This window comes from Elaeis guineensis, chromosome 4, assembly GCF_000442705.2.
Source record: "Elaeis guineensis isolate ETL-2024a chromosome 4, EG11, whole genome shotgun sequence".
NCBI lineage: Eukaryota > Viridiplantae > Streptophyta > Magnoliopsida > Arecales > Arecaceae > Elaeis > Elaeis guineensis.
The window spans coordinates 10,956,701-10,980,197 of NC_025996.2; the positions used below are offsets into that span (position 1 = coordinate 10,956,701).

The window sequence follows — 23,497 nt, forward strand, 5'->3', positions numbered from 1 at the left end:
TCACCTCTCTGACTTGACCGTCGGAGGGTCCCCGCCGGAGCCGCCTCCGGTCAGTGTGGACTTCTCGTTTTTACAGGTGCATGTTCCCCGACGATCGGACGATGAGGCGATTGGCCGCAACGGTACATATTTGATGTTAGGCTATAACTGAGTCAATTTTTGGATGGAAAAAATTAAGAAATTTTATTAAACTTGTTTATATCGTTATAATATCAAACTTACAACCTACCTATCCCACTAGCTGCAGTTGAGGGGTCAGAAGTTCAAACATGCTTTACGAATTTCCTTAAGTGATGCATCTATCAACTATAGATAACCAAAGGAAATAGAACATGTGTTTGATCATGAGAATATACGTTGGTCAATCATCAATGTTGATCCATGCATGGATTGTTGGACACACCTATGTAGGAGGGGATGATTGAGATTTACTCTTGGATTGATCACCATTTTACATTCAATTCTATTAGATGAAAATTTTATGTATGACCTTTAATTCCAATGATTATTTTATGTTTAATAACCTCGTTTGTGGTGTGTATATTAGACAGAGCTAACTATGCAAGTAGAAAAGCCCAATTTCATGCAGAAAGAGATAAAATAGGCAGAATGATTAAAATAAAATGCTAATATTTATGGACTAAATTAATATGATAGATAAACAAAGAACCAATAATTTTATCTTTTATGAGATCTCAAATTTGTATAAAGACCACTGGCTCACATAAATGAGATAAAGAAATTCCAGGCTACCAAACATTAAGCTAAAATATGTCAACCATGCACTATTAAATCATTCACACATAAAAGTCAGTATTTTCTATTTTTTTAAAAATATTTTTTAACTGATAAATATCAGAAACAATGTCAAGACTGGTTCTGAAGTTACAATATTGGTGGTGGATTCTATATGTAATTCTTGATATTTGTTCTTAAATAAAGAAAAATCTCCTATTTCTTGGATAGGATAAACTAAGTGATCTGTCACCACCAAAGTTTCCATTGTTTTAGTTCTATAGAATCTAAAAAAGGACCAGCTATTTATTTTCAGAAAGAATTCCATCTCAGTAACGGAAACATTGGCGTCTGTGAGGAATAATTGGATAAACATTTTTTTAAAAAAAAAAGACTACTCAGTTTTTAATTGATCGGCCGGGGGGACTTTAAAAGACACCCACAGTGCACCACCAGTGACGTGGATCCGTCGGTAGTAATTGGGTCCTCTTTGAATGGTGCAATTTTACGTTGCGGTTTAGAGTTTAACTTCGAACTGGACTCGGAAAATAATCAGAAGCCGCGCTCGGGAAATATCCCCTCAAAATCCGATGGCGCGTCCACTCTTTCAAAAGGCCGCGAATTCCTCTCCCCCCGGTCTCGATTTCTTATAAGAAAGGAAGCCTCGTGTCAAATTCCAAAGCCCTAACCTTACCCTTCTCTACTTAGGATCGCAGCCCCAAAGATATCGTTGATATAATAAAGAAAGAAACCCTAGCTCGGCATGGAGGCCGAATCACTTCATCCCCCTGCTCCCCCAAACGTATGTATATTTTTTCTAGATTCTTTCGTATTTTCTCAGGGTTTTTGCTGAATTGTTTCTTCTTCTTCTTCGGTAATCCTGCAGGACTCTGATCCGCAAAACATGGAAAAATCCTGTCTTTCGCCGCCTCGTTCGAATTATCAGCCCCGTCTCGTGGTAATTAGCCCTAATCTTCACTAGTTCTATCCCTTTTCTATCTTTGTTCTCCTGTAACAGTTGCGTGTTTTGTGATTTTATCGTGAATCTATTTGTTGCGGTTTTGGCTTAGGGAGCCGCTCTCTGGAATTTAGGGAACACGTGCTTTCTCAATGCGGTTCTTCAGTGTCTCACGCATACGGTTCCTTTAGTGCAGAAGCTTCAATCCGTCGATCACTCTTCTACTTGTTGTGGTATTGGATTTGGTTCCGCTTTCAGTACAAAGACTGAGATTTTTGTCTTTAATGTCTTATTTATTTGCGTCTATTGTTTGGATTTTTATGTTGTTTCCGAATTGGTAGACATCAGAATTTGGGAAAATTTTTTTGCAGGAGGTAATGGGGATTTTGCTCTTTCTGTGCACTGAGAGAACACATCAACCTCAGTATTCTCGAGTCAGGAAACGTTATCTCCCCCACGAGGATTGCTGATAATCTGGACAGTATCCTTTGAATAACTTCATCTGCTTTAAATGTCTTCTTTGGTTTGATCTTTGAATGATTAGTTTCTATTCATCTGTCCATATGTTGATTAGATTTTATCCGGTATTTTCTTCGATCTGATGGGGGTTAAGAGTTCAAAGGTGAATTATATTTGATTTCAGCATTCTCAAGTTGAATCTCACTTGGATTCTGAATTATTGACTTGATATGATTCTTTACCTTTTTTGTTGCCTGTAATTACAACTATGATGATTCATGACCCTAGAATCAATCTTGTGTAGTCTAATAATCTAGGAACAGTTGGAAGTTTGAAATTAGGGTGTTTCCCTATTTTGATATAATCCTAACTTGGGTTTTAACTTCTCTAGACTTAGATGTAGCGGTTCTGTAGATTCCTTGAGCTAAGAGATAATTTGAAGATTCTTGGTGCTTCACATTTGGTTTCATTCGATCCAAATTAAATAAACCTTTTCCTTGTGCTGAGAAATAGAGAGAGAGAGAGGTGCCTCCTCATTGCTCAGGAATGAAGGGTTAGTATAACCTTGTTCTTCTTGACCTATACCAGAAATATCATCTTGTTTTCAGAGGGGGAGTGAAGGGGATGCCCATGAATTCCTCCATGCTTTGCTGGATAGCTTGCATAGCTGCTGCCTCGACCCCAGCTTGAAGGACCACCCATCTTCATTAGAGAAAGACAGCCTTGTCAAGCAGGTTTTTGGAGGCCGTCTCAGAAGCCAGGTAACTGCTGCAAGTCCCTCCTTTTCACCACATAAAGAAATCGAATTTCAACTTGGCTGCCAGTTTCCTGAACCTCCTCTTTTTTCTCTTTCTTTTCTTCTTTTTTTTTTTTTTTTTTTTTTTTTTTTTTTTTTTTTTTTTTTGTGTGTGTGTGGTACCTGTACCTCCTTTTAACAAATATTAACTTTGTTCCTTTTAATCACTGTTCCATTGGTTCAGTTGCGATGCTGTGCTTGTGGTCGCTGTTCAGACACTTTTGAGCCCCTGCTTGATCTCAGCTTGGAGATTGGTGATGTTGACACCCTTACAGACGCTCTGGTGTCTTTCACCAAGGTGGAGAAAATTGATGATCCTGAACCAAGTTCACCTGTGAAGGCTGCAAGGCTCAGGTGTTGGTGGAGAAGCAACTTAAGCTCGACCAAGCTCCAGAAGTCGTTGCACTTCAACTCAAACGATTCAAGAGCATTGGCTTTTTCGCTACGAAGATTGAAAAGTTTGTGGATTATCCATTGGAGCTGGACTTGAATCCTTTTCTTAGTTGCCCAGAGGATGGGGTAAACATCCCTTCTATACCCAACTGAGTACATTTTGGTGCCACAAATAAGTTCTGATCATCTAGCATGCTTTACATGGCAGGTGAAGCTAAAATATGACCTATATGCAGTCCTGGTGCATGATGGTTCACCTTATTCTGGGCATTATTACTGCTTTGTTCGTTCCTCTCCAACAGCGTGGTACCAAATGAATGATTCTGAGGCAAGTGTTCTACCAATATTTTATCTATTACTTGGGTATGCTTATGCTTATGATTCTAATGATTCCATGTCTGTTGCAGGTGACCAGAGTTTCTGAAACCCATGTCTTAAACGAATCAGCCTTTATCCTTTTCTATATAAAGCAGGGATCCTCACCCTGGTTTTCAACTTTAATGGAGCACAGAAGGTACCCCACCTGGATGACAGCAATGATGCTTCCCCAGTATCTGTGTTGGATCATATAGATAGAGATCTTGTTTCCCCTTCTAGTGGAGAGACTAGTTGCAGCAGTTCAAGAGGAATACAGGGGAAGGATAATGACCCCAGTCAATGCTCTAATTTTTCTTCTGTTATAGATGAAGAAAGATGCCATGTTGCAACTCCTAGCGCTCGCTACCACAGGAGCCTCGATGAAGGATCTTACAAAGCTATGCCAGACAAGTTTATCATAAAACGCACCAAAGAGTCCACCTCCAATCAACATATCACTGATATTTTCCAAGATGAGCCATTGGGTAAGGTTTTCCCATCAAAAGTAGTTAGAATATTAAGATCTCTTCATATTGAAAGCAGCTTTCTAGATTGTTGGCTTATATTGCTCTTATTGTTACACATGGCTATTTCCTTTCATCATTATCCATTTTCTTGTTTGAGATCAAGTGATAATTTTTACGTTGAAGGCAACGATATTCATTTATTATATATTCTTTTTACCTTTTGTGCCATAATTTTACAGAAGATGAGAAGGAGAATCACTTTTTTCCACAATTCCAAAAGGAATTGAAGGTCCCTAAGAAAGTAGGGATACCCATCCTCGACACCATGAAGGATGTACCCATGAACGAGCTACTCAAAAGATTGGTGAGAGGCATGCCTAGTTCACGGAGGTCAAGCATTCTGGCCTGCCTTGCCACGCAGCACAAGCCTTTACATAAGCGGCCTCTTCAGGATAAAAGCCAGCGTCCCACTAAGAAAAGAATGAGAGCGCATTTTGATTCACATCATGCCGATGTTGAGGATGGCTCTCCCAGGAAAGCAGTAACGGCAGCACAGTTAACGTCTATATCTCGCCAGAGCCTTAGCCCTCGCTCTATCAGACTGGTTTGTTTATAGATGACTCCGAATCGGATCTTGAGCTTGTCTCTCGTCAGTCAGATGATTAGCCTGGCAGCCACATCTGCCTTCTCATATTCGGGCGACATAATTAACAATCCTTCCATCTAAAGCTCCTTTTCTAGTTAAAGGTTCGCTAAAACTTATGTGGATGTTTTCTAACTTTTAACCCATTCTTGTCCAAATGCTCCATCTTCTGTATAACTTAGTTAAAAAGATTATTTTTAGTTCTTGCATGACTTTTCCTTCTTCTTATATTCTTCCTTGAGGTAAATAATTTGGCTCTTAGGTTCTCAGAGACTCAAGAGTGTTACATAAAATACATGAATCTAGTGGGCGAAATAGCAGTTTATTCACAGCTCCAGAAAGTACGCAAGGCTTAAAAACTGGTCCGTTTTAGAAGGTTTTATAAGCATTTATCCAAAATGACGTACAGTCTGCACTTTACTGTCATTGATGATCTAATGGAATATCACCCTTCGCTTTCTCGTTTCCGAGTCTATCTCAACTCGTAATTGTGAAATAATTCTCTTGCTTCTTGCGCCCGGCATCCACTTCGACGTGCAATACTTGGGGTGGGCCATGTATCTACTTCGGCTGTGATTTCAAGAAATTTGACAGCTTCTAGTTTTTTTCCCATAAGCCCGGTTCCAACAACCCGGCAAAAAAACGATACTAAAAACTGATATATTTTATTGGTTTCTATTTCTATTATATAATAACATCCCAACGTGTTTCAAGTTTTCCCAGTAATTCTTCCACCCGAAGAGTTTACTGTCGTTTGCATGTTGCTGTCCATCTTCAGATAGACCGCTAGAGTTGAACCGAAACCTCTAATTTTTAAGCATGGTATAACCACCAAGATAACTTGTATCCATTCAATTAGTTTCAAGCTTCATTTTCTCTTGTAACTTGTGAGGGACTATTACTGCTAAACTCCGGTGGAGATCTCAAAATAAGTTGTACCTTACTCCTATTGCAAAGGCATTTTTACAAATAAGTCTTCTTGCCGGTATTTATCTCGACAGCAGACTTTTCGATACTTGAATCAGCCAGAGTCCATGGAATAATAGAAAGAAAGAACCAGAGTTTAAAGCCAGTAATCTTGTTAGCCAAAAAAAACTTATCCTAATCCTTCTCTTACCTCTATAAAGAGGTGGAAGTTACCATTATTCTGTAATCCCATCCCTTGAAATGTGGGAACGTAAGAGTTAATTACCATGATTTCTCCATTACAAGTAACTCATGATTTCTCCATTATAAGTAGTTAATGCGCTCTTCGCATGCTATAACCGTCCACATATGGTACAGCATCATTGTGACTCCTGATCTTTTAGGTCATTGGTTATAATTTCTCAAATAGTTGGATTTGTTACTTCATCTTTAAACATCATCAGTGCTTATTATCGGTACTTATCCGAGTAGATCCAATGACGTGGGAGATTGTTGGACCTCAAGCAAACAATCAGGTCAAAAATCCACCGAGGTCGTAAATCCAAATGGTTACGCCAATGGAGACTATCTTATCTTGTTGGTCGACAAATTGTTTCCACAGCATTTGAGCTGCTAAAAGATGAAGGCAGGAATTCTCAAGCCTTCAAATATCATACAGGTAGAATGGGGCAAGCTAAAACTCTCGGCACTTTGAAGCCAAGAGAGAGCAAGATTCGGTCACAGGTTATGGGCGCCAATCCCGGTCTCAACAAGTTTTATAGTTTGAACCATGATCGAGAACGGCCGATAATAGCATCTGGCTACCGACTAAAAGTCCCTGAAATTTTAACGACAAATAGGGAATCCTTTCGAACCTAATTTCATCAACAATAGCAGTCGGAACAAATTACACCACCTTGAAACAACTCCAGTTGGAACAAATAGGACAAATAACAATCAAAGTTAGGACTAGTATACCACCTGGATTTTCCTTTCAAGGCAGGGAGCCACATCCAATATTAGTCGTACCAATTCAAATGCCAACAAGACAAACCCAAAGCCAATAGTGACAACTGCAGTAATGTCCTTCCCAATTAGGTTAACCAGCACTAATGATCCTAGACTGTGGTACCCAGGATCCGCACAAACACAAAACAGAGGGATCCTGTTTCCTTTAAAGGCACGGTAACATTTGCCTTCGCAGCTTAACGGACATTCTTATCGGTTTCACGCCCAGAGCTGCATGCGAAATGAATTCCTATCACTGCTTCCATAATATTTTGCAATGAAAAAAATTGTCAACTCCACTGCAGAGGTCCAGCACATAAACATAAATAAAACAAATGACAAAAAACATCTGCAACTTTTCAGGCATCAAATTTGCCCAGTCCATAAATACAAGCCCCAAACTTTTCAGAGCTTTAAGGTATAAAATCCATTCCGACATGGGTTCTACAGGCTCCTATGCTTCCATGCTACAAAAGTTGGTCACGCACAGAAACTTGGATGGATGAACAATGTATATCTGCGAAAAAAATTTATGAGACAAATCTAAGACAGTAAACTAGCAACCTCCCGTGACGTTGAGATTGATCCAGTATTTGAAAAAGTAGCTGTTCTTTAGGCATGTACATGACTGTGACCTCATGAAGCACACTCAGAGGATTCTATCCTGAAGATCGTTGATAAGGCTGGAGGCTAAAGATGTCAATCTCTTCCCAGTCTCCCCGGCTATGTTCTTGAGGGAGGATATATCCTGTGATGCCTGAGCAAAACAAGATATTGAAGAAAATCATTGGATAAAATACAAACTGCAAACACCTGGAGGCATTCGTGAAAAAACTTCAGGCCTACACTAAAGCCATCAAATTTGATAGTTTCATTCTCAAGAAATAATTAAGGTTGTAAAGGCAACGCCACTGTGGTAGCAAATTGCAGGCATGGAATGTGAACAAAATATAAAGACCACTCATCACCCTCATGTTGAATCATTTCAAGACACTCATGGACAGTCTGCATTTCTGATGCTGACCTATCAAGTGGAACCTTCCGGAACTAATCAATCATCATATAATATCTCATGTTCAAGAAAGTACCTGGAAGGAAATTCGGTTAATAAGATCTGCTGCACTGAGGTCAAGTTGAGAATCATTCCTATCGTAACCAAAGAGATCAGCACTTGAAATGGAAGTTGAGCCCTACATAGAGGTATGTTAAAACCAGTGGCTTTTGAACAGTAATCCAACTTCTTAAGCATTAATATTTAGAATCCGATAGTTGAAGAAAATAACATCCAAATCACAGTTGATCTGCCCAACAGTCCGCAACAGAATGCAATAAAATTAACAAGCAGAGATCCAGAGATGAGAAACAGGATTTTACACAAATCATTATGCAACTAATGTAACATTGATATTATATATACCGAACTCTACTAATGTTAGATATCCTGAGCATCTGTATATAAGATTTCAGCAAGGTTTGTGACAACAGCAAGAGAGCATACCGAGAACTTTTGCAGGGAGGTTTGAGCATCCTTATCAACATCTTTGTTCTGATCACCAAAGAATTGGGCTGATGAAATTGATTTTGCATTTGAAAATTTCTGCCTTGCTTCATTACTTTCCTGGATCTGAAAATCATCATGAGAGCTTAAACAAACTAAAAATCACAGAGCATAAATTAGATGTCCTACAACAAGATCAGGTGCCAAATAATTTGGAATGCCCATTATATAGTTATCCACTGCATAAACCAACAGATTTGTGGATCTAATTATGATTGGTAAAAGAACCATATCTTATAACATACAGTGGACATTATGATAGTGCCTAAACATTTACTGGGAAACAAAATGGGTATCATTTAAGACAGCCATTTTAATGCAACTGAATATTTGACTAAAAGTTCTCATGTTCTCAAACAAGGTTAATCCTTCTCATCATATTCATGATCTTAGGTTAATCCTTAGCCCACAAATGCCCAGACATTAAGTAAAATATCCCAAAACAATAGAAACGGGACATGAGCAAAGATCTGTACTGCCAAAATTAGTGAACACTAGAATAACCTTGCACTACTTGAACCATAAATAGACTTCTTATTCCTTAATAAACTAGGACTCCAAAGCACAGGACTCTTTTCATTTTTGTCTCCAGAAACAAGAAAGAAACAAAGCAAAAACTTTGCCCACATACTTACAGACTAGAAAAGGGAAGATAGCAAAAGGTTTCATCTCTTGGCTAGCCCTATGTAATTGCAGCACCTTATCCATCCTCCAAGTTACCCCCAATTAATTTAGCTGGAGTAAGTTATGGCCCACAGAAACAAAAGTCGGTATAACGTTAATTATAAAGATCACAACTTCTAATCTCAACACCCCATCATATAATCACCTAGTACAAACAAAAATATCCTACTTAATCTCCTAAGATTGACTCAATTGCACCTAAATCATCCTCCCATGCACATCAAGACAATTTTCTTCCTTGATTACATCAAATGTTAAGCAGTGTCATGTAGATATCACGTAGCAATAAGTGATGACGCCCCACAGATCCTAAAACCCTCAAGTGTCCAAGTAACACTGCTGATTGCAGAAGCTCCTGGATGTGGTGTAACCAAAATTTCCAGTAGTTTACAAGTCAATGTTGACCTAAAATATTACAAAAGGTAAGAATTAGGGTAAGGCCTATGGTTAATTGTGCAATAGGTAATCTTGACTAAAACATCTCAATTCATGAAAAGAGCATCTTCCCAACATCACTAAACAAATAATAAGCCATGGATGAGAGCTGCTAGCTTCTTGGATGAAATGTCAATATAGCCCAATATGTAAGCAAGGCCATAACAATGTCAGCTGTACATCACCATCACCATCACCATCCCACTTGGGAGCCTTGCATTTCCTTCGCCTCAAAAATGCAATGAAATTAATCCGGAAAAGTTCAGAATGATTTTCTTCAAATAAGAACTTGCCACTCATCATCATGATCATCTCCACAATGCCAAGATTCATAGTCAGGCATATGAATTATCACTTGAGTTTATTCCATGATCTATCAAGAAATAAAGCTAATCCTGATTTTGTTGCAACTCCCAACCTTACTAAAGAAGTGGCCCAGAAAGCTAAATCTTTGAGAGCCAAGCAATCTTTTTCAATTTAGGGAACTTACTTAGTTCATGATCTGACTTCTTTGGATTTTGGAATGTTCTCCTTTATATTGAAGAGATTGCTCATTTCAAAACAAAATGATCATCCAAACAATTTTTTGAAAAATAAGCATGCTTATTTTATATGGTAATATATGGTTCCCAAACATGACAGATTATTTTTGTCGAAGCCTTTAACAACTAACAGAAACATGATAGAAATAGCATTTGAATAAGAAACCAGTTGCATGTATTAAGGTTACTACCAGAAATAACAAACAGGCTATGCTACATTTTATTGTGTAACATAACCTGTTACCCAATACCATGAAAAAGATGTATTTTTTACATAATATAGCTTGTCAAAAATGGGAAGCTTGCTAATTTTCAAATATCCAGGTATTAGAACAGAGTAAGAATGATGGTAGAGAAACTTCTACTGGACCAAAACTGGATCACTTTTTCCCAACATTCCCCTTGGGCACATGTCCAACAATAGGTGCATTGAATAAATAACCCCTAACCATGGCCGGGTCATGGTTCTCATCAACTATATCCACGCACTTGAAATATCCATGAACCATGAACTGGGGGAGTAAAAGAAGACTTCCACTACTGAAATCTCATATTACAGTCTCTAGCTGTCCAAGCATTAGTCCGGTGCTTCCCAGATAACCTATGGCTATAAAGATCACATAATGACACCTTCAATTAATACACCAACTTAGGAAATTCGATCTGTCCTCCTCATACCACTACCTACAACAGTACTCTATTTGGTATAACTGCAGACTCAAGTCAAATAAAATCACCATCCTTTAATACAGCTTTTTCCTCATGCTTACCACCACAACTTATCCTACTTTTACAAATGTTAAGGTAGAGAGGAAAAGCCAATAATGGCAACAATAACTTCTCCTCAAGTTCTTTGTATGCTTCTACCCTCCTAAAAAGAGAATAAACGACATTGCATTTCCGAGCAAGCAACTATGATTGCAATTATCTGACACAAGCAGTGAATAAGAAAGAGGTTCACAAACAATGTTTGTGATTCCGCATATATCATCATACATAATACACCAGAAAGACAAAATCCGTCCACTTACTACGAACCTTGGTAAATATTATTCCTGACATGCACATGTATAATAGGAATGATTGTGCTTCTTCAATAGCATCAACCATGGAACTGTAGTCTTTAATCCATTAAAAAAATGAACTTTGGCTAATATGGAATGCAAATTCATGGTAGAAAGAAGCAACATTAACCAAATAACCAATATAATTTACAGAATACTCATAGATTTCATACTTGTGTAACTAGAGCACAAATGCTTGCATTCAGTATAAATTTGATACTCAAGTGTGATTAAAACAAAAAATAAGTGCACTTACTTTGTCACATAATTACATACAACCAATGAATTAATACATGTTTCTTTTCGTTGCAACAAGTTCATCAGTTTTCAAGCAGAATGTGGAAATATCTCCTAGGAATCATATGAGGGGGAAGAAAAAGCTACCTGGTAACTCTGATCACAAAATAAAATGGTAAATGGTAACTTTTAAAGGTTAAAAATTATATCAAATTATAGACTAAATGTATAACCAAGCAAGGTCAGGAACATAAAAGTAATGGAAGCCAACAAAGATATACACATGACTGACCATGACCATGGGACATGACTTCATGAAGTGAAGCGTGAGACATCACATGTTCAAGTAGAAATTAGACAAAAAGCTTGCCATGATTAAAATGGTAAGGCAGAAATGAATTAACCTGAGAAAGAAATGAATTAAACCTGTGCAAGAGGCAACTAAGAAAGACAACAGCCTCTGTAACTAGTTAGTTTCTAGAGGAAGCTGGAGCAATATGTTAATTTGTTAAATTACAGTAGACATGTTGACCAACATTTCACTGTTTTACTTCTCCCCATGCCAATGGAAAAAGTTCCTACCATCAATTGAGAATAGTTTAATTTACAACTAGATTAGATGCATTAGACAAAATAGAACCTGACATGCAATAGGCAAGAAGTATTCAAAATTCCATGGTTATCCGATGGTTTCAAACATGGGCTATCATTGCAGGCCCCAAATGGGAAAGTCATGCAGAAAAGACCCAGATGTGGGTGGTTTGGCATGACTGGGTGCAATTCAGGCATGTTTTAGGGGTATTTGAGGCGGGCTATCTTCAGTCATGCAGCCCACTAACTAAAACCCAAATGAAAGAAAAATCCTGATAATTTTGTCAAAAAATCTTTTAAATATAACTTACCTCTACTTTTGCTGGAGTCGAGCTTGACTTTTTCTGAAATCCACTCTCCATTCCAAAGTCTGCAAAGAAATTTGAAGATTTTGGTGGAGAAACATGACTGACCACTTGAGCACTTCCCGAATTAGACTCAGCAGATGGTATGTTTTCCATGTACTCAAATCGAGAAGGAAATGATGGGCCACATGCCATGTTGGAATTAGTAAAGGATGCTACAGCAGGTGCTGGTTCTTCAGGTTTCTGGTTATAAAGACTGTCGTTTGGCTGCAAATTAAATGCTTGGCATGGTTAAAACGGTTGCTGGTCATTTCTTTGTAATGCCTAGAAAGTACTGCACTAGAAGTCATAAATCTTGAGGGCATGCTAAAAGGCACATACAGTGGCTCCCCAGCCGCATGACTACATAAGGTCTGACAAGAATGATAAAGGAAAAAAATGGAGGCCAACTACCACAAAATCATTTCGATGGTCTCCTTCTAAAACCAACCAAAACACCACAACCCCAACCATATTTTAATTTTGTAAAGCTCCTCAGACTTCATTCCCTTTTAATTTATAATTGTTAGAATGAGAACAGAAATTTACCTTTGTAGTAAGCCTTCGGACACCTAGCCCCCCAGTCTTGCTTCCAGTCTTCTTCGCACCAATAGGCTTTTTAGCAGCACTTATAACTGCAGAATGGGTAGGAGCCTTAGGTGATCGAGCAGTCTCAGGTTCACGCTTCTCATTTGAATTTTCCTTTGGCACATCCACAAGATTGAGCTCCGGAAGACCATTGACTGCATCTGATGACTGGGATGCTACAACAGGTGATGAAGGCAAGCCACTATCTTCTGCAACACTTTTAGCAACCTCTTTGGAAAGCATCTGCCTGTACAAATCAGCAGCTCTTGATGTATATTTTGCCTCAATTTTGCCACCATCTGTCCATCCATGCTGCTTAAAGAAAACCTGTGCACGATTGTTGCCCCCGAAAGCCATCATCTTCAGCTGTTCTGGAGTCCATGAGTCTAAATTTGTAGACCTAGAGGGAAGAAAAAAACTCTTAGTTGAGTAATATATACAAGAACTTCCCCAACTTAAAAAAAAAAAAAAAAAATCAAGAACAGGCTATATTCAAAACATTAATTCAATTCATAATAAAACCATAGCCTCCAAAACATGAATAATATAAATGCATCGAAAGGAAAAAGTGAAAGAAAAACAAATTAAGGAACAAAAACAAAGTGATGAGGTACTTTTTTATGGTAATTACAACAGGCTTTACAAGTCAAATTCAACCCAATCTGATCAGCAAACTACAGTTATAACAGCAATATACAATTCTAGTTCAATAGCAAGAGCACTTGAACACAAAGTAATATCAAGCATGTTTATTATACCTGCTGATAGAAGATTCTTTTCCAGTGACAAGGTTATTACCAGTCTATCTGATTAATATTTCTTTTCCATTGATGTATCTAAGATCAACTTCATTTGTGACAACCTTATAAAACTTGCACTTCAGAGAGAAGTACCATTCCTTCCAAATTTATGACTCTTTGCAGTCAGACACCATAATTAATTGGTCTATCATTCAACAGAAGATCTTAACAGTCAAAAACCTTTCACTTTCACTTCATAAGTTTTTTTTTTTCCCCAAGCAGTTCTGATATAGATAGGCTATAGCCATGAACACCAGGTCATGTAAAAGGTATGTCAAGACAACTGAAAACTTCCAAATACGATAACCCACTCGGTATTCTTTGCCATGCAAACATCTTACATCAAACAAGAAGTCATCTCCAGTCCAGTTAACTACTGATCACTGTCAAGCTTTTTCATACTTAACAATTACACTTGTATAACTAAAACATGCCTTTGCCACCACATGCATAGCATAATTAAAGAAATTTTTCAACATGAATGAGATAGAGTAAGTTAGGTGAATGCCCTCTCCACCTACCAAAATTAATTAATTCATCTTTACAAAGGCCAATCATGTGATCATCAAACAAGGTTTGAGGTATTGCTGAATCAGCAATTTTAAGCCTAGCTCTTCACTCAAGATGTTACCTTTTCCTCTATGCTTCTTATTTGAGAATTACACTATGGTTGATCCGCTCTACCAGCTTCACTCCCCCAGTATGTCACAATACACGCGTCAGTGGTTGGGGAGTTTATCACAATGCGTTAAAGCATTGGGAGTACATGACGTGACAAGAAGAGTGAACCTCTGAGACCACGATTTTCTCATCATATTCGTCATGTCCTAATCATGTATCACCTTGAATTAGTTGAAGGAAGATTTGTGCAGACCTCCCTGGCATTTGATGTCAAGAGAATAAAAGAATATCCATTTGCACTTGTTCTCAGCTTTTATTGCAGTATATATATATTTTTTTAAAAAAAATTGAGTGCATATTACTCATTAATTATATCATCATTATTTTATTCATTACATGGTTCCCTGCAGCTTAAATCTTGAAAATTGAGCTTATTTGCTTTGTTATACTTTGTTTGATAAAACCAATGTACGTCGTCTTGGTACTGAGCCCTGTACCAGAGCACCTTGTTACAATGTCAATACACCTGATATGAGCCCCCCCTATACCACATAATAGTTTAGTAGTATGGTATGGTATATCCTGTAGCATCCGGTTTACTACAATATGGCATACCTTCGATAGAGCGGATTAGTTAGCATATTGATCCCTAGCTAAAACTTCTTGTTAGACAAAACCCAATCAAGATAAGCTATTCGAGATTTCACATGCAAAACTTGGTTTTAGGTATATTTCTACCAAGGCAGAACCTGCTTTGCATGCATTACATGATGAATATCAAACTGAAAATAATCCCAAAGTCTAAAGATTTATCAAAACAAAAGCCCTTAAAACCTGTCTTAGTAATAGACTTCTAGCAACAAACATTCGCTTTCTCCCCTCTCTACTTTCTTCTATTATAAGTAATTGAACTTTCACTTCTATCATGTTGCCACAAGCTTGCACCCATCCTAGAACCTTAAATGTCAAGACCAAGGATTGATTTTTCCTTTTTTTGGGCCTTTTACCATAACCAAACTGGCTTAGATTACTTGAATTTTCTAATAGTCAAAGCAAATTTTAACACCGGTGAAGCTGCCTCTTCTGTATCCTACAATCTATACTAGACATGCAAGAACCATTTGCACAATATACATTGTTCCGTTAGAAATCAAAATATGCCTTGATCAAGAATTCTATTAACATCTGATTAGCTTGATCTCAAGTTCCATTGATGGGAAGGGAATGTCATGTCAATACTGTCTACTCATTCATCATGCATCGGGGTTTACCTATAGTCAGTTTCATCTTATCATGCACATAATTCCAGAGTTGCATGTTTTAAGGCTTTGAACATCTTCAAAAACGATGGCATACAGATTTGCAGCGATAGCAACATCATCCCCCCAAACTGTCACAAAAGGATGGCATACTGATTTGCAGCGATAGCAACATCATCGCCTCAAGGTTTTGAAACAACAACAAACATCTTCAAAAAAGATGGCATACAGATTTGCAGCGATAGCTACATCATCGCCTCAAGGAGTTCAAAAAAGATGGCATGCAGATTTGCAGCGATGGCAACATCATCGCCTCAAGGTTTTAAAACATCATCACCTCAACTGGAATGAGGATTTGCATCGATAGAAACATCATCGCCTCAGGGTTTTGAAAAGGACGATAGTTGAAAATTCAGAAACAGACTTCAAATTAATCAGAGAAACATCGAATTGAACCACAAGGTCATGAAGGAGAACCCTAGAATAAAAATAAAAATAAAAAATGGCATAAAGATTTGCAGCGATAGCAACATCATCACCTCAGGGTTTTGAAAGGGACGATGGTTGAAAATTCAGAAACGGCCTTCAAATTAATCAGAGAAAAACCGAATAGAACCACAAGGACATGAAGGGAACCCTAGAAGTTGCCTCGTTAAATAAAACAACAATAGACAATGACAATCCCATACCTCACAAGCTTATGTGCACGCCGAGGCTACGGTGGATGGCCGAGCAGTCAAGGCAGAGGAAGATCCCGTATGTCACCGACGCCCACGTAGGGTTCTTGGCGTTGCAATCAAAGCATATCTGAGACGGACAGATCCACGGTCAGAAGCGATCAGATCTGGAGGATCCCGCCGGGATCTAGAGTTCCCGAACCAGATCCTCAAAATCTAATCGGTTTTCAGGAAAAAAAAGTGATCGAACTTGAGGCGAACACCAAGCAAATCTATAAGGATCAACCTAGGAGATTGATTCCCATATAAGGGGGAACAAAAGCAAAAAAGACGAAGAAGTGGAAAAAGAAAGAGAAGAGCCTGAAAAGATTACCTTGTTCTCCGACTTAGATTTGAGCTTTTTGAAAACCACGTTCTTGTCGGTGAAGTTTTCGGAAGCCATGGCCGCGATGAGACAGAGGAGGGGTTCAATTCGATTTGAGCGGGGAGAGAGAGAGAGGGTTTTCTTATCTTTTTTTCCTGAGAGGAGGAGATGAGGTGGGCCGGGGGGAGAGAACCTCCACTGGGGATGTGGGGATCTTGGTTGCGCGAATTAAAATGAGGTTGAATTGATGAATAATTAAACCTTTTATTGAATTCCTTCCGCTAGAGGATTTGTTAACTTTCTACAATTGCGAGCCCACAAGCGGTGCGATTCGTGGCGGCGGCGGTGTAGAAAGGTTGGCAGGCCTCCGGTCGATGAAACGAGGAAATTAGATGGCACTTTGCTTTCTAGCCGTGCAGCACCTTTAGTTTGGCTCTGTTTGGTAACATCGTAATTAAAAAATATATATATATATCTTTCAATTAAATTTTTTTAATCTAAAAAATAAAAATATAAAAATATCACTATAATTTTAATTTAATTCATTTACATCTCTTATATTTTAAAATGTATCAAATTGATTGATCTAGTTATCAATATGTTTTAATATGGCTCAACCATTTACTTATCAATAAATGGTATTAGCTTTCCTCTCAATTGATAGAATGCTCTATACTCATGGATGGGCTTGGAGAAAGAAAAGAATATGCTCCATACTGATGAATGGGCTTGAAGAAAGAAAAAAATATGGATGAGAAGAAAAAGTTGATGAAGAGAAAAAGGAGGAGAGGAAAGGAGCTGCCAGTGAGAAATGATTTGGAGGAGAAGCAAAAGAGGATAGGAAGGAAGAAAAGAAGAAAAAATAGGTTGCTGACAAAAAGGGATGGAAGTGGAAGGAGCCATGTAGAAAAGGATGGCTCATGGATGGTTTGGAAGAGGAGAATAAAGAGGAGAAAAAAAAATATTGAGTGGATGTCTGGCCAGGATACCACCTTCCAAGATCTTTTCGGTACTGCACGATTCAGTAGGAAGAAAGAAGAAATAAAACAAAAACAATCAAAATACGTAGATCAGACACAAAAAGACTCGTCTCCATGGAGCATGCAAACTTCACTATGAAAAAGAAATTTTACAAGAGGAGATCCACCCTCAACCCTCGTATATCCAATTTCTCTCTCACAGAAAATTCTCTCTCACAAAAGCTCTCTCTTTCGGAAGATCCTTTTAAACCCCTGAAGCGACCGCTATCCGCTATCCAGAGCCTTCCTGCTCTTCTTAGCGTCGCGTGCTCTCTCTTTTCTCCATGGGATTCACTGTTTCCACTGCGCCACGGTCTTCACGAACCACCACGATAAGCCGTCCAGGCTTTTCTCCTGTGAAAAGCCAAGCCCAAAGACCACAGGTTACTGTTCCCGTGAGAAACCAAGACACCACATCGTTTTTCACTGATCACGGGCCTTTATAGGCCTTAAACTTTGATTAGATTAGGATTAGAACTCCTAAACCAACATAAATCAAGCCCCAAGCCGTTGGATCAAGACCGGAAGCTTCCTCGGCCATCCGATCACAATCGATCCATGAATAGTATCGTGGACCATGCAAAACGTGTGGGACATGCCCACGCGGTCCATGCGCCTGGCTGTGGACCACCCGATCCATAGTGGACCAGGAAAATAGGCCCAGCAGTGCGCTGAGCTTGGGCCGACCTGCGCGCTGCACGCCTAGGCCTGGGCCGGGCCCGCCCGCTGGCTCGCCTAGACTGCGCCCCGTCGCACGCGGCCGCACCACCGCCGCTCTGCCAGCCGCCGACGGTTCTCCATCGCCTCGAACTCCGTGCCAACTTTAAAAGCACGTATCTCCTCCGTCCGGACTTCGTTTAGAGTGATCTTGATCTCGTTGGACTCTATTTTTCATCATGAACCTCGCTGTGGGCTCAATATGAATCAAATTTTAAGACGTTAAATCTTAACAATCTCCACCTCAACTCGATATTCGGCCTTCTCCTAACTCCAAGAGCTTCTAGATCTCCTCTTCCCCATACCCTGAGGCAATCGCCTACTGATCATGGATGGACAAACATGAGAGTCGAGTCAGGTCGCTCGATCTCATCTCCGTCGTATGCTGTGCTTCTCCTGACCCGAGATCTGCTCGGGACATCATCCTGCGGCAATAAGAATCTCACCTTACGACGACACCTCTTGTCCTCTCGAGTCTCTTGTCTCGTGTCCGATCCACCTCCACTTGAAGCTCCATCTCGCTCTGAGCTCCACCTGGCTCCTGAAGCTCCACCTAGCATTAGGCTCCCTGTCAGATAATAATGTCATCTGTTCTCCTTCTTTCCCTCTAGCACAATCCTATCACCGCATAGCATCCTCAAGATTCCTCCATCAACTACCGTCCTATAGTCTCTCGAATCCAGTCTGCTAAGTGAGATAAGATTCCGTCTAAAATTGGATATATATCGGATCTCTCTCAATCTCCTCACTGCACCATCATATGTCCTCCAGCTGATCGTCCTGATGCCTCTGATCTCACAGCTCGATCCGTCCGACAGATATACAATGCCTTCACTGTTCTTCAAGGAGTCAAACTTCTCCTCTCTGCAATATACATGATGGGTGCATACAGAATCTAATATCCACTGCTAGGAAGAAGTTTATACCTTGTCAGATATCTCCATCTGAATCGCTGCTGGCCGTCGCCACAGCAACCATCGTCTGATTTTTAAGTTGAGAGTAATCTCTGGCTAGACGCCCCAACTCCTCACACCAATAACATCTGGTTTTGCTCAAGTTCTTCCTGGACTTGGACCATCCTCGTCGCGATCTCCTGTCGCTCCGTCTATCACCTCCTACTTCTCCAGAAGCCACCAAAGCTGAGCTACTGCCACCTGAGCTTGAAGCCGGATTCTCCCTCCTTAGAACCTCGTTCTGAAATATCACAGTGGTGACCTCGTCCATCTTGATGGTACTCTTCTCCACTAGAAAAGCAGTTACCAAGGACTCGTACGAAGGTGGAAGTGACGCTAGCAAAATCAGTGCCCTGATCTTCTCCTCAACATTCTTGCCAATGCTGAGGAGATCGGTGAGGATCTTCTGAAAGTGACTTAGATGCTCCTATATGCTCTGTCTCTCAGTCATCCGCGGCTGGTAAAACTACCTCCAAAGAAAAAGAGTGTTGGTGAGAGATTTTGCCATGTACAACTCCTCGAGCTTCGACCACAACACCGTCGGGGAAGTCTCGCTAAGCACATGGATCACTACTTCATCCACTAGATACATGCGGATGGTACTCACTGCTTGCATCTGTAGTCATTTTCAATCCCGCATCTCCATGGTGGTCGGCTTCTCCTCGCACAAGAGAGCATCGATCAACCCTTGCTGGATGAGCACGTCCTTCATCCTTGCCTGCCACAAAGAGAAATTATTCTTTCTATCAAACTTGTTGATCTTCAACTTGATTGATCATATTTTCTCTATCTTCAGTCTTGCTCACCATCGTTGCAATCTGCATCCTTGTACTGCCTCACTCTGATACCACTTGTTGGATGAATGTCTGGCCAGAATACTACCTCCTAAGACATTTTCGGTACTGCATGATGCAGCAGAAAAAAGAAGAAATAAAACAAAAATAATCAAAATACATGAATCAGCCATAAAAGGATCCGCCTCCACGGAGTATGCAAACCTCACTATGAAAAAAAAATTTACAAGAGGAGATCTCACCCTCAATCCTTATACACCCAATTTCTCTCTCACAGAAAGTTCTTCCACACAAAAGCTCTCTCTCTCGGAAGATCCTCTTGAACCCCTGAAGCGATCGCTATCCGCTATTCAGAGCCTTCCTGCTCTTCTTAGCATCGCGTGCTCTCTCTCTTCTCTATGGGATTCACTGTTTCCACTATGCCACGATCTTCACGAACCACCACAGGTCGCCGTCCAGACTTTTCTCCCATGAAAAGCCAAGCCCAAAGACCACGGGTTACTATTCCCATGAGAAACCAAGCCACCACACCATTTTTCTTTGATCACAGGCTTTTATAGACCTTAAACTTTGTTTAGATTAGGATTAGAACTCCTAAACTAACCCAAATCAAGTCCCAAGCCGTTGGATCAAGACTGAAAGCTCCCTGGGCCGTCCGATCGTGATCGGTCCATGGAATAGTACCGTGGACCGGATAAAATGCATGGAAACGCCTACGCGGTCCACGCACCCGGCTATGGATCGCCTAATCCACGGTGGACCGAGAAAACAGGCCCCAGTGGTGCGCTGGGCCTGGGCCACCCCGCCTGGGCCTGGGCCGGCTCGCACGCCGCACGCCTGGGCTGGGGCCGTGCCCCGCGTGCCCGGGCTTGGGCCGAGCCCGCCCGTTAGGCCTGGGCTGCACGCCGTCGTCGCTCCGCTAGCCCACCGTCGATTGTCGGTGGTCCTCCACCACCTCGATTTTCGTGCTGACTTCAAAAGCACGTATCTTTTCTGCCTGGACTCTATTTTTCATCGTGAATCTCGCTGTGGGCTCAATGTGGATCGAATCTCGAGGTGTCAAATCCTAACATAAAGGCAATAGAGAAATGGATGAAGATGGAGGGAGCTATCATGAAGAAGGAGAAATAGATAAAGAGAAATAAGAGGGGAAAGAATGGATTGCCAATGAAAAAGGGTGGATGCGGAAGAGGCTATCGTAGAGTGTTAGAGCTAATGAGTAGATTTGGGGAGGAAAATGATGAGGAGGAAGGAAGGAGGAGAAAAAAAGGTGCAAGTAAAGAATGGGTTTGAGAAAGAGAGAACGAACAAGGAGAAGAAAAGGATGGAAAGGAAGCAGAAAAGAAAATATGGGTTGCCAGTGAAAGCAGATAAAGGTGGAGGGAGCCATCGTGGAGGGGGATGGCTTATAAACAGCTTAGAGAAGGAGGAAGGAGAGAAGAGGGAGAGAGGGTTGCTAATAATGGAAGAGGAGAGAATCAATCGAAAAGGAGGGAGGAGAGGAGATGGAAATAAATATATTTATATTATTTTATAAAATAATGGTATAATGTAATGGTCACTTGACGTTATTTTATTAGTAGAGATAGACGACTAGATCATATTGGAATATATCAAGAAAAATCATATTTTTTAAATATAAAAGATGTAAGTGAAATTAGACTAAAATTAAAAAAATATTTTTATAATTTTTTCAAAAAATATTTTATATTTTTGATTAAAAAAATATTTTATATTTTTGATTAAAAAAATATGTTTGGATGAAGGTTAGTCCACAATGAATAAGAGGAGAGAATGAAACGGTTGACATGGCTAGTGACGATGAAGAACTTGTTTAATAAAATAAAAAAAATGGAAAGAAGCCGGCGATGCTGTCGAGGATAAAGAATAACTTAGCATCCAGCCCTCCTCCCCCCAAAATAAAAGAAGTAAGAAAAGGATGGAAATTTATTTAAAAAAATAAAAATAAAAATTTTTATTTTTACTTTTTGAAATAATAGAGTTATTTAAAATATTAAAAATAAAAACAAGATCAAATATAGATTTTTCTGTGTTTTTGTTTAAATTTAAAAAATAGAAAAAAGAAAGAGACAGTACCAAATAAGGCCAGTGGGTTTTTTTTTTAAAGCGTGATACCGTGTGGTATGTCCAGATTTTTATTTACTGTTTTTTTTTTTTTTTTTTGGATTGAAACGGACAGTTCATACGAGTATACTGGATTGTTTGATGAGCTTTTTTTTTTTTTTTTTTTTTTTTTTCATTTCAAAATTCTCAAGCGGAATTTGTAATCGGTGGAGAAGATCCTCCTGATCAACCGCTGGAGGGATGTAAAAGCTTTTTGTGTCTACAATTTTTTTTTTTTTTTTTTTAAGGACAAAGGCATCTGAATGAAATCCGTAGCGTATATCCTCTTTTTTTTTTTTAAAAAAAAGAGTCACGGGAGGCTAACTGGATTTTCAAGCCGATACGCCGCTGAATTGCCAACGTTTTCCATATGCACGTATCCAAAAATCTATTTAAAAACTTAATACTATTACTGCCCAAGTTTCGTGCAACTATATCGTTGATAAGCAATAAAATCCCCGTCAAAAGCACTGCTTGGGCCAAATCCAGGCCCGGAAAACACGTTGGATCGCATCGTTCCGACGATCTCACGGTCAAGGCTGACATTGGTGGCAAAGTAGTTTCCTAACTAGTTGGAATCTTCCCACATCACTCCAAACTCCGAAGTCCAAGAAAAGCTGGCCATCAACCCATCCAAATACTAAGTAGGCCAGATGCCGGGCATGGTTGAAAATGAGAAACAACTGCTTCCAGATGCTAAAAAACAACCTATCTTGCTTTATACCTGATTTATAAAGGTAGGCAACAGAGATTTTTTAACCAACGGGCGTTTTAAGAATTTGAAACATGAAACAACACACTGCCGCATAGCATTAACAATAAGAAATAACTAAGGATCAAGTGAACATGGCTAGCTTCAACCATCATCGTAAGCAATATCAATTAGTTCATTCCCTTTTGCCAGGGTTAGGTTAAGGCTCTAGAATTAAAATCAGATTGGATATCGGTACATCCATATCTATATTTGTGTTATCTAACGAATATAAATATGGATACAGATATTATTTAGATGAAAAAATTTATATTTATATTTGTTTCAAATAGATACGGATATAATTTGTATATTAAAAATTTGATTATAATTATGAATATATATTAGATAATTAAATATTATAACTATTGAATCAAAAATATTACTAAATATATAATAAGTCATATTAATAGCATGTTTATATGATTGTATATTATTTTAAAAAATTAATAAATACAATATAAAATACATGATTATAAATAGATTTGGATATTCGGATACGAATATGATAATTGTATATCTATATCTATATCTATTTTTCTTTTACGGATATGGATATTAGTGGGATCTTCAAATTTCTATCTATATATAGATTAATTCGAAGTAAAGTGTTAATGAACCTCAAATATTGCAACAATAAAAACATCATTTTT

The 23,497-nt window shown here is 39.2% G+C and overlaps 2 protein-coding genes across 4 annotated transcripts; one reads left to right on the forward strand and one right to left on the reverse strand.

Moving 5' to 3' along the window:
• The first annotated feature begins 1,274 nt into the window (after window positions 1–1,274).
• LOC105043925 (uncharacterized) lies at window positions 1,275–5,036 on the forward strand. The gene is given in 13 exon segments (XM_010921653.4): window positions 1,275–1,537; window positions 1,622–1,693; window positions 1,806–1,926; window positions 2,065–2,073; window positions 2,076–2,174; window positions 2,741–2,913; window positions 3,133–3,268; window positions 3,271–3,467; window positions 3,550–3,669; window positions 3,749–3,845; window positions 3,848–4,183; window positions 4,405–4,764; window positions 4,767–5,036. Coding segments are annotated over 13 exon segments (1,824 nt in total). The 5' UTR covers window positions 1,275–1,498; the 3' UTR covers window positions 4,832–5,036.
• Window positions 5,037–6,954: 1,918 nt separating this feature from the next.
• LOC105043926 (probable ADP-ribosylation factor GTPase-activating protein AGD8) lies at window positions 6,955–16,709 on the reverse strand. 3 transcript variants are annotated; one of them, XM_073255528.1, is made up of 7 exons: window positions 16,496–16,709; window positions 16,140–16,252; window positions 12,727–13,183; window positions 12,145–12,405; window positions 8,221–8,346; window positions 7,811–7,912; window positions 6,955–7,479 (listed from the first exon to the last, which is right to left on the reverse strand). In XM_073255528.1, the coding sequence occupies exons 1-7, from the start codon at window positions 16,562–16,564 to the stop codon at window positions 7,372–7,374; spliced, it is 1,236 nt and encodes a 411-aa protein (XP_073111629.1). In that variant the 5' UTR covers window positions 16,565–16,709; the 3' UTR covers window positions 6,955–7,371. The 3 variants fall into 3 exon arrangements, with proteins under 3 accessions (XP_073111629.1, XP_073111628.1, XP_073111627.1); XM_073255527.1 differs by lacking the exons at window positions 16,140–16,252; window positions 16,496–16,709 and having other exon boundaries at window positions 6,955–7,239; window positions 7,358–7,479; window positions 12,727–13,197; XM_073255526.1 differs by lacking the exons at window positions 16,140–16,252; window positions 16,496–16,709 and having other exon boundaries at window positions 6,955–7,239; window positions 7,347–7,479; window positions 12,727–13,197.
• Window positions 16,710–23,497: the final 6,788 nt, after the last annotated feature.